Source organism: Mobula birostris, chromosome 21 (assembly GCF_030028105.1).
Source record: "Mobula birostris isolate sMobBir1 chromosome 21, sMobBir1.hap1, whole genome shotgun sequence".
NCBI classification, from domain to species: Eukaryota; Metazoa; Chordata; class Chondrichthyes; order Myliobatiformes; family Myliobatidae; genus Mobula; species Mobula birostris.
Genome location: NC_092390.1, coordinates 22,648,075 through 22,660,138, shown reverse-complemented (window position 1 = coordinate 22,660,138; position 12,064 = coordinate 22,648,075). Strand labels below are relative to the sequence as shown.

Sequence of the window (12,064 nt, the reverse complement as noted above, 5' to 3'; positions counted from 1 at the left end):
AATGAGGTAGTGTTCATAACTGTTCAGAAATCTGATACTGGAGGACAACTGGCTGTTTCTGAATCACTGAGTGTGAGTTTTCATGCTTCACTACCTCCTCCCTACAGTAGTGACAAGGAAGAAACTTCTAGTCAAGCCTCAGAAAGGCTTCATTTTCCCACTAGGAGTTAAGGAACTAAATCTTAACACTATTTGAAATGAAGTCGAATATTCTTCTACTTGTGTTAACAATGGTTAACTATCAAAAACATTCTGGAATTATATTATTCTGTTCCTGGCACCTTGCTGCATGCAAAGCAGCTACAGCTTTTGTTCACATTTCAACAGTAAGAAAACAAGCAGGAGCAGGGCTGAACCACTCACTCTTTCAAGATTCAACAAAATCATAGCAGATCTTTTCTTGGTCTGAACTCCACTTTCCAGCATGTTTCTATAATTTAGAATCCTTTGCAACGAAAAATCCTCTCTCTCTCAGCCTTGAATACATGCACATCGATGATTCAGCTTCCACAGCTGTCTGGGGCTGAAAACTCCAAAGACTCATATCCACTGAGAGAAAATTCCTCCTCACCTTCACCTTATTCTGAAATTATGACCCCAGTTTTAGACTCCTACACAAGGAATATCCTCATAGGATAAACTATGCTGTGTAGATTTCCTTTGATTCTTATCTATTTCAATAAAATCACTCTCTTCTACAACCATTTGGGTACAGGCCCATCCTGCTCAATCATTCATCATATGGAATTGCACTACAGAAGTTCTTAATTGAATTTGAATCATTTTGAGATAAGAAAGAAGGGAGTAAGTTGTAAGTGAAATCAGAAATCGTCAATTGAATAGCATAGATCAGAACTCAGTTCTCTGCTTCATCTGTCACGCAGCTCTTCCTGGAGTATCAGCCCGGTTTTCAAAGGTAATAGTCGTGATATGTCACTGTGATTCCCTTTCCCTTTGAACTTTTTGAAAAGATTCTTAGGCTTGCACACAAGACAATACTATTAACCAAGACACTGAGAATTAATTTTAACTTTGAAATACTATAATGGGAACACCCACTACTCCTTAACATGACAGATGGGGCCTTGGTCTTTTGTGAGAAACAGCACTTTGACTGTGCAGCACATCATCAATATTACATGAAGAATCAAGACTGTAGAGAGGAATTTCATCCCAAACATTTATAAGCAAGGCCAGTGGAGTTCCTTCTATCAGTGAGTAATGTTGGAAATGGCTGAAGGAAACAGAAGGAATAACAAATAGCGATGTAGAGGTCTCAGTCAAGGATTCTGGATTAATATTTCCACACAAATCACTTTTTCTCTTTCCTGGCGTTGATATATTTACAGATTTTGAGCCCAGTTGCCATCAAACTAAATAATTAAATCTTCTTATGAGCAACAGCTGTTCCGAACTCTCAGTGCAGTATCAGCACAGTGTTGCCAGCATTCTGCTTTCAAAGGTAAAGTACGATGGTTTCATTAATGAAAGGTCTTGACCCGAAACTTCGACTGCTTATTCCTCTCCATAGATGCTGCCTGACCTGCTGAATTCCTCCAGCACTTTTTCTATGCAGCGTCAGAAGAATGAACATGTAGAGTATCACAATCTCTAAGACAACAATCAAGCACATTTTGATGACACAATACCACGTTCCCAGTTGAAGTACTTAGTTCTGGATATTTATTCCTTCTATACCGTGAACCTGTCTGCTCCATTCCTACGTCAATTGGTGATGCACACTTAAAGGGTTTCCCATTCTAAGCCCTCAACACTACTGCAATCGTCAGCTGCCAGAGAAGCAGGCACACTCCACCCACACTCACCATCCGAAATCAACCACTCCCCCACCAGATCTTAAATTTGGACCTCATCCATAAAGGAATATCCAGAACAGAGATGAAGCAGGGTGGGAAGAAAGGGGTATCCTCAGGGAGTGAATTAATCCAGGGATGAGAGGGATGTCTCAAAAAATCCTTAGACCTAATGAAGTATGTAAGAGTCGGCCAGCTGAACTATAGCTAAGGTCTGTGGAACTGGCCAATAGTTGGAGCTGTCATGAGATCAACACGGGTTGATCCAAGTGCAGCACCAGCAGGAACTGAGTGTTAACCTCAGGTGTTGCTCACAGCCCTGTAGTTCCATGGAATAGAAGAACAGGAGAGAGGTGCAGGCAGCAGGCAGCCTCTTCTATTGGCACGCTCATAGCTCAGGAGGCCCTGCCTACTATGTCAGGTGGCAGAACCATAGAATATTTTACAGCGCAAGTGGAGGTTATTCAGCCAATTGTGTCCGTGCCATTTGTAAAAGAGTTTCCCAGCCTAATCCCATCATCCACCACACTAGCCCTGCAGGTCACAACACCAAGTACATATGTGGGCATCTTTTAACTGCAATGAGTTTCTGCCTCACTACCAGATTTCTGCCACTCTGAGAGTTTCTGCCTCACTACCAGATTTCTGCCACTCTGAGAGTTAATAGTGTTTTTTTCATCTTTCTCTAATCCCTCCATCAATTGCTTTAAATCTTGCTTTGTGACCATCCATTCAGCTAAGTAGGCCCAAGTCGTTTACTCAGTCCAGGTTCCTCCATTCACACGGGTCATAAATTGACCCCCTTTGGTCTGCACCGTTTCAAAGAAAACAACACCAAAAATCCAATTATCCTCAGTAGCTGTGATATTTCAGGTCTGACAATGTTCCCAGTAACTGCTCTGCACACCCTCCAATGCAATTACATCTTTCCTGTGATGTGCTGGTCAGAAATATACACTACATATATTGTATATAATTCCAGATTCATCTCTACAGGTTTATATCCTCTGCTTCAGATAACAACAGAGAGTGTGCTGTATGTCTTTTTATTGGACAATGCTGCTGCTTTTAAAGATTTGTAGTCATGCCTTCCAAGGTCCCTCTCTTCCTCCGTATTTCACTTTTTGTCTGCGACCTTGAATCGTTGCACTTCCCAAATTGCATTACCTCACACATTCCTGTATTAAATTACACATGCCACAAAACCATCTACATTCTCCTGTCCGTGACTGACATGGTGAAAGCTTCTGGTTTAAAAAGTGTGTCCTGATTCAGCATAACTTTGTGGCAATTTATTCAGAATGAACAGGAACATGTTCGACCACACATCCAGTTTACATGACAATTGACCCGAATGTCACTTACATCATTCTGACAAGCTCAAAGCCAATGCGAAGTTTACTTACTTCAAATTCATCTATGGCACCAGCAAGAGATGGAGCAGCAGGTACTGACTGGGACATCTGGCATTCATGGCCCTGCACAGTGTCAGAGATAACAGCAAAAGCCTCCTGGATCTCATTATAGACTGACTCTCGCCCGGTTTGGAGTGCAGCAATTTTAGGATGTTCCAGACAAGCAACGAATGTAGAATATAACAAGGGTGAGGTTTCCTTCAAGAGAGCACGGGCTGTGGCCAGACCTTCACGCTGACTGGGTGACTTGAGGTCCTGCCAATAAAAAGAAAGCATTCATAATGCAAACAGGGTGAAAAAAATGTTTCAGCTATTGGTATTGGTTTATTATTGGCACATGCACCAAGATACAGTGAAAAGTTGGTCTTACACACTGTTCATACAGATCAGGTGATTACACAGTGCATTGAGGTCGAATAAGGTAAACACAATAATGGTGCAGAATAAAGTCTAACAGCTACAGAAAAAGCCACGGTGCAGGAAATAAATGAAGTGCAGGTTCATAACAGGGTAAAGTAAAACTGGAAAAGATAACGATTCTTTCCCAATCCCTGAAGAATGCATGCACTTCCAAGATCTACTGTACTTTGGAGGGCAGAACCCCCACAGGGTGGCTTCCAGCCAATGAAAACATTTGCATTAAATCAGCAATGCTGAGGTCATACAGCTGACCAGAACATTTATCACATTCATACTGCAATCAGAACATGCAGAAGGGTAACCAGATACCTGTCGCTCATATGTCATTAAACACTATTGCATTGGCAAAAATTAATCATTTGGCAGTATCTTCCAACATGCTCCCCTGCCCACCAACCATATGACAAGGGCAGCGAGGGCTTGAGAACATTATCACCTCCAAATCTCCCTGCAAGTTACAAACCGTCCTGGCTTGGAAGTATATCACTGTTCCACCATTATCCCTGGGATGAAAACTGAAACATGCAGTTGCTGAACAACACCATAGGAACTCTGACTCAGACGGCCGGCCCATCACCACTGTCTGGCAAGCAATAAGCAATGTCACAACAATATTCTCTTGCCTCTGCATCACAGCTTACTGGGTTGTAAGAGTATCTAGCTGGCCTGGGGATTTTCCCACTACACCTCCAAAGGCAGAGACGGCAGCACACCCAGGCTGCAGGCAAGCAAGGAGCTGAAAATTAGATGTAAGAATTGTCATCCTTGAGACACACTGCTAGGAGTAATTTGGTGAAGTTGAAGAGTCATAACTGTTCCTGAATTTGGTTGTGTGTAACTGTTATTACCCTTCAACTGCCAGTCTCCTGAACCAGCAGGGAGAACTTCACTCTCCTCCACACTGAACTGTTTCCACAACCTATAGATTCACTTTCAAATACTCTGCAACTCATGTTCTCAGTACTATTTATTTATTTTTACTATTATTTGTTTTTTTAATAAGAAAATAAGTTTGTCTTCTTTTGCATATTGGTTGTTTGTCAGACTTTGTGTGTAGTTTTTCATTGATTTGATTGTACTTCTTTACTGTGAATGCCTGCAAGAAAGCAAATCTCAATATTTGGTGACATACGTGCTCTTTGATAAAAAAATTTCCTTTGAACTTACTTGAGTCTTAACAGGTTGTAACCTTATCTCCATATTTCCATTAATAAAACTTGACATCTGCACTTTAACAGCAATTTTGTGACCACACTTAATATCTCAGTGTGTGAGCAGAAGGAAGTGCTGAGGAAGATATTCATACAAACACAAGGAAGATGGTGCTGGGACTGTAACCGCCTCTGGACCTTGCTGCTTTGGAGATTTACGAGGGGTGATTGATAAGTTCGAGGCCTAGGGTAGAAGGAGTCAATTTTAGAAAACCTAGCACATTTATTTCTCAACATAGTCACCTCCTAAATTTATGCACTTAGTCCAGTGGTCCTGTAGCATGCAGATCTTGGACCTCCAGAAAGTGTCCACAGCAGGAAGGTAGAAAGAGATGAGTTATACAGCTCTCATTACATGCGCATACAGTTCAACTCTTTGAGTGATTGTGCAGAAAGTTTGAAGTTAATAACTCATCTCCTTCTACCTTGGGCCACGAAGTTATCAATCACCCATGCTGTGGACACTTTCTGGAGGTCCAAGATCCATTTGCTCCACGACCGCTGGACTAAGTGTGTAAATGTAGGAGGGGACTATGTTGAAAAATAAATGTGCTACATTTTCTAAAGTTGACTCCTTCTACCTTAGGCCACAAACTTACCAATCACCGCCCGTACATGAGTAACAAGCAAATGTGGATTTGTAAACATGCAAGCCAAAACATTTAAACAGGATGCCATTTTCTTAATGCCAATGGACTAATTCACTGAACTAATCATTCATGGACATAAAAAATGGGATGAAAGGCTTGGAATCATGCAATGTATTTTTTCCTATAGAATGCATCTCAGTTTCAGGTTTCTATCAGCTGAAGTCTTGCTTGGACAAAGTGAGGTTGACAACAATTTAAAAAAAGAATATACAGTTTGAGCTAAGTTCTGATGGACTCAAGACCAAGTTGTCCATAGACTTGACAAGCAATATTTACAGCCTATAGCTAAGAATATGTAAAATTTCAATTGGAACAAGAAGAAAATGGGAGATGGCTTACAATGGGCAAGATGACTTCAAAAGCACAGCCCTTCATCAATGTACTCACTGCAGTACAAGTGTGTGCATGAGAGAGAGAACATGCAAGAGTGAGAGACATTACAGGCAACAACATTCAAAGTTTCAATGTCTATCACAATGGAGGTTTTTAATATATAGACAATGTGGAAAGTCTGGCAAGGAAGATCCCACAAAGAAAGAGATTAAGATTTGAAAAGTTGGCTCGGATACTATTATGCGCAGATCTGCATATCTTGTTGCCTAGAACTAATAAAACTTTGGCCTTTTCTCTAAGTTTTCTCAAATATATATTTTTGGCCTCATTACCCCTACTGAGGCACAAGCCGCCAGCAGTAGCTCACCCGAGTCCTCTGTCCTGGGCCTGTCTTTCACGCTGTCTCCAGGTGTAGCCCATCTTCAAAGATCCTTCCTCTCCCAGGGATGAGGCCTTTGGAGCTTCTGTTGGTGTTTCTGTAGCTCTAGGTTAATATGGGATGGGTTGCTCGCCCCCTGACCAACCCTCCTCCTTTCGCAGCCGGACTTGGGACTGTCCGTGGTGGAGTGGAGATTTAAACTCAAATACGAAGGCTTTATTTTTAACTATACCATCATTTTCAATATGAAGTGCACTTTTTTTGTCCAATTTAATACTAGAACTAAAAAAAATCATAATGCACAATTTTAAGTATATAGCATAGTGGTTAGTGGTTTACAGCAGGGGTCCCCAACCTTTTTTGCACTGCGGACCGGTTTAATATTGACAATATTCTTTCGGACCGGCCAACCGGGTGGTGGGGGGGAGGTAGGGTTGTCAACGGACAAGAGTAGCAGTCAAATACGTTGTGTTTACCCCGAGAAAGACCTGCGCATGCGTGTACGTGCCCATTTTTTTTCTACAAATTATTTTTGGCAATTCTGTTCTGGGGGAGGGGGGTGTTAATCACCACCAGAATATAGGTGATAAGTGGCTAATACACTCAATTTCGTTTCTAAAAGGGTTTATCTAACAAATTTAATATTAAAAACACAGCGCATATTTTCCTCGCATGAATATAGTGATAAGTCAATTATCAGGGGAGGACAGGGGAGCTTGAAGTAAGTGTTGAACGAACTTCCAGTAGAAGTGGTAGAGGCAGGTTCGATATTATCATTTTTAAAAAAATTGGATAGGTATATGGACAGAAAGGAATGGAGGGTTATGGATGGGCTGAGTGCAGGTCAGTGGGACTAGGTGAGAGTAGCGTTCGGCACGGACTAGAAGGGCAGAGATGGCCTGTTTCTGTGCTGTAATTGTTATATGGCTATGGTTATATGGATTAAAGGATTACGTTGGTGGAAATTCAGTCCCCTCCCACTATCAACATAGGTAAGTTTAATGAAAGTACTAATCCAACAGAATGGAGGTTATGAGTTAAAGTTCCATTGCTGAGATTTGAGTATCAGATCTGGATTGACATTGAATGTAGGAAATGCTACATTCAACCAGTAGCGGAAACTTGGTGACATCTACCATGTCATGCCTCCTCAGAATCTTATGTGCTTGAATTAGATCACCTTTCTTTCCTCTAAACCCTGAAGAATACAGTATATATCTAATTTCAATAGCCATTCATGACAGGACAGCATTTCTTTCCCTGTAATTAGCCTAGAGAAACTCTTTTGGGCTGCTTCATAATCACACAATCAAAATAGCTTATCTAATTATCAACTCTTCCTTAAGAGCAATTTAACAGCACAAAAACTGATTGCCTGACCTCCTACTTTGAAACAGTGATTACATTTTTAAGTTACTTCATTGCCAAAGAGCATTTTGGGGAGTGAGCCGCACTTTGCCTGAAGGCAAAGGTAAGTATGAAGTCTTTCTTGCTCCCTTTTGTCGGAAATGATCCTTGTTTCAGCTTATTTCCCTGAACACAGTGTTCCAAATCTTCCCCTTTATACCCAGTGGTTCCACACTATCATCATGCTGAGATTTGCCATTAAGCTCAATCAGTCACAAACAGTACATGCTGCAAGAGGGGCCTGGCGCTAACCAAAAGAGAGATGAATACTCTCCTGTTGGTGATAATCATTACCTGATATCACTTATCATTGAAAATTGCCCATGCTGCTGTGTTCTCAGAAGTTGCTAATGCAACTGAATAACTGTGCAATTAAAAAACAAATATGCCCACTTTCATTATTATGGTAGATAGCAGATCATTCTTTAACGATCTGCAAGTACTGCTATTCATATCATTGCCCTGAGAAACTGTTCCATTATTCAAGAAAGAAAACAGGGATAATTCTGGAAAATATAGACCAGTGAGTTTCACATCAGTGACAGGGAAATGAATGGAAAAGATTCTTAGGGAATCTTTCATGGGAATTTGGAAAACCATGGCAGAATAAGGGATAATCAGCATGGCTTTATGCAGGACAAATCATGCCTTACTAATTTGGTTGAGTAATTGTGGAGCTGTTGAAGGTGATTGATGAAGGTAGAGCTGTGGTTGTTATCTACTTGATTTTTAGTAACGCATTTGACAATGTCCCTTGTGGTAGGCTCATCCAAGAGATTGAGATTCATGGGATCCATTGTAAACTGGCCATTTGGATTCATAATTGCCTTGGCTCACTGAAGACAGAGGCTAAACGTTGATGGGACTTATCCCAGCTGAACATCCATGACCAGCGGTGCTTCACAAGGATCCCTACTGGGAAGTAAATTTGCAGATGTTGCAAAGATTGCTAGTATTGTGGAGGACTACCAAAAGATACAGTAGGGTGTAGATCAGTTCCAGATATGTCCAGAAGATCAGATGGAGTGCGCTCCAACTAAATTTTGAGTTGTTGCACTATAAAGGGACAGAATACTGTTAATGGCAGGACACTTAATTACATTGATGTACAAAGGGATCTAACTGCCATGGACAGTCCCAAACCCAGCTGCGAATGGAGGAGGTTTGGGCATGGGACTATCAAGCCAATCCCATAAAACCTGGAGCTACAGAAATGGCAACAGAAGCTCCAAGGAATTTATCCCTAGGAGAAGTGTGCACCAAAAAGACAGGCTGCACCTGACACTGGCTCAAAAGACTGGCCCAGGACAGAGAACTTCACCAAGCTGCTGTCAGAAACCTCTGCCCCACCTGGGGTGGTGGGCTGAAGAAGGAGTACAGAAAGATCTTGTGATCTGACTCCATAGTTCCCTGAAACTGCCTGCACAGTCTGATAGGGTGAAAAAAGCTGTAAGGCATGCTTGACTGTATTATCCCAGGAATGAAAGGGTTAACATCTGAGTTGTGTTGTGATGGTTCTGCGCCTGTACTCACTGGAGTGCAGAACAAGGGGGAGGGAGCGGAATATCTCATTGAAACCTACTGAATATGGAAAGGCTTGGATTGAGAGGACATGGTGAGGATGTTTCCTATAGTGGAAGAGTTTAGAACCACCCGGCACAGCCTCAGAGTGCAAGGTGTCCCTTTAGAACAGAGATGAGGAGGAATTGCTTTGGCCAGCGTGGTGAATCTGTGGAATTTATTGCCTGAGACGGCTGTGGAGGCAAAGTCATTGGGGATATTTGAAGTGGAAATTGTTAGGTTCTTGATTAGTGAGGGTGTGTAATGTTACAGAGAGGAGGCAGAAGAATGGGGTTGAGAGGAATAATAAATCAACCATGATGGATTGGCGGAGTAGGCTCGATGGCCCGAACAGCTTAACTCTGCTCCTGTGTCTTATGGTCTTATCAGACAAGACACTGAGTTCAACAGTTGTGCAGTTATGTTACACTTTAATACAATTCTAGTTCGGCCACATCTGGAGAATTGTAACACAGAAAATGCTGAAGGAACTCAGCCAGTCAGACAGCAAATATGAAGAGGAATGCACAGCTGACATTTTGGCCAAGACTCTTCATCAGGACTGGAAAGCGAGAGCTTCTTCCCCCTTCGTTTCCAGTCCTGAAGAAGGTCCTCAGCCCGAAATGTCAACTGGTTATTCACTTCGATAGATGCTGCCTACCTTGCTGAGTTCCTCCAGCATTTTGCGTGCGTTGCTCTGGATTTCCAACATCTACAAAATCTCCTATGTTCTGGAGTACTGCATTTGATTCTGGATGCCCCATTTTAGGAAGCATGTGGAGGCTTTGGAGAGAGTTCAGAGAGGTTCACAAGGATGCTGCTGGATTAGAGGCCATGTGCTGTAAGGAGAGGCTACGCAAACTCTGGTTCTTTTCTCTGCAGCAGCAAAGACTGAGGAGAACCCTGACAGAACTTTATATTATTACGAGAGACAGAGACAATGTAGTCAGCTGGTATCTTTTATACAGGGTAGTACTGTACTTTAAGTGAGAGGGGTATTTTCTTTTAGACAGAGAGTGCCAGGAATGTACTGCCAGAGGTCGCAGTGGAGGCAAATACAACAGTGGTGTATAAGAGGCTGTTGGATAGACATGTGACCATAGATTGAGAGGAGGGATATGAACATTGACTAAACACAAGGGATTAGTTTAGTTAGATATTTAGCTACTAGTTTAATTAGCTTGGTATAACATCATGGGCTGAAAGTGCTGCTCCTGTGTTGTACTATGTTTAATGATATCAACTACTTTGATGTCCTAGGGCTGGGGTAACGGCCTTCGACGATCATAACCATTTACCTTTGTGCTCTGTGTGCATTCAACAAGTGTGAAGCATTCTCCACATTCACATCAACTTTGGTTCATCTGGGGCTTCTTCACGTCGTTAATTGATTCAACGGCCCATGTTCAGTGAAGCTCATAAAAAGAAGCCAGCAGTGCTTATGGACCAGCTTTGAGTTTTATGTCTGACCTTTTAATCTCATTTGTAGTTAAAAAGCAGTTAACAACTGTCTGCTCCATAAGATCTGGAGACTTAAATGTTATAGTTTTCAAGACGGGAAGCGAGGATGAAGTTCTGAGGCATTGGCCAGACTGCACTTGGAGCATTGTGAACAGTTTTGGGCACCTTATCGAAGAAAGGATGGGCTGGCATTGGAGGCGGTCCAGAGGAGGTTCATAAGAATGATCCCAAGAACGAAAGTGTTAATATATGAGGAATGTTTCATGACTCTGGACCTGTTCTGGCTGGACTTCAGAAGAATGAGGGACGATCTCATTGAAACCTACCAAATATTGAAAGGCTTATATAGAGTGGATGTGGAGTGGATGTTTCCTATAGCGGGAGAGTCTATGATGAGAAGTAACAAGCTCAGAATAGAGGGATTTCCCTTTAGAACAGAGACAAGGAGGAATTTCTTTAGACAGGGAGTGGTGAGTCTGTGGAATTCATTGATACAGATGACTGGGGAGGCCAAGTCATTGGATATATTTAAGGTTCTTGATTAATATGAGCATCAATAGGAGCAGACTGTGATGAGAGTGCTTGACGAGGATGGTTTGGACCCAAATGCTGGAGTATCTGAGGCTAGGCTCGAGACACGGTATCAAACTAGATCGAGAACTGACGCTAGACAATAGCTAGACAATATCACTAGTAGGGGTTACAATTGAGCACTGAGACTCCGTTCTGGTGCTCTTTAAATACTCTATTCTTGGTGCCCAAAACGTGATTGCCAATTAGCAGGACGGCTCTGAATCTTTAAAGGGGCCACGCCAGCTATCCTTACTCTGGAGAGTTAGAGCATCTAAATTCCAGAAGCCAGTACGACTGGGTACGTGTCGTAACAGAACCCACTCCCCTATGGCCGACTCCTGATGGCCCTGGCTGCTCAGAGACATGATGATTGTAGTCAAGGATGAGAGCAGAATCCAAGATGTCCTTCTCATGAACCCAGCACCATTCATCGGGTCCGAATCGTTCCAAGTCCACAAGGAGCTGACGAGCCAACTGAACAGTTCGCGAGCCCCAAGTTCTTCTCACAGTGACGACCTGGTCAGCATTAACAAACCTGGGTGGTGTCAGGACTGATGGTGGTGGGACTAAAGGGCTGGTGTTCACGGTTTTAATTTGGAAATGTGGAAAGTGTGATTGATCTTGAGGGTCTTGGGGAGCTGCAAAGTGTAGGCCTGACACTGGAACCTCTCATCGGTGGAGATTCTTGTGCAGCCGATTTGCATGGGCTCAACAAGGTTCTGAGCAGGAGACGGGCTGGTCACGGTCCAAGGTCAGGGACGGGGTGGGGTGGGACTGGTGTGGAAGTACAATGAGTCGAGGCCAGGCTCAGGCTAGCCCTCTTCAATGCTGTCACGCTCAC

At 42.6% G+C, this 12,064-nt stretch overlaps 1 protein-coding gene across 4 annotated transcripts in view; it reads right to left on the bottom strand.

The window, feature by feature from the left end:
• LOC140185675 (catenin alpha-3-like) overlaps positions 1-12,064 on the bottom strand; it is a 1,719,142-nt gene that overhangs the window by 1,531,009 nt on the left and 176,069 nt on the right. For all 4 annotated transcript variants that reach the window (XM_072239175.1, XM_072239176.1, XM_072239177.1 and 1 more), the window contains exon 6: positions 3,221-3,484. In XM_072239175.1, the coding sequence (XP_072095276.1) occupies positions 3,221-3,484 (264 nt within the window). The remainder of the gene's footprint in view (positions 1-3,220; positions 3,485-12,064) is intronic.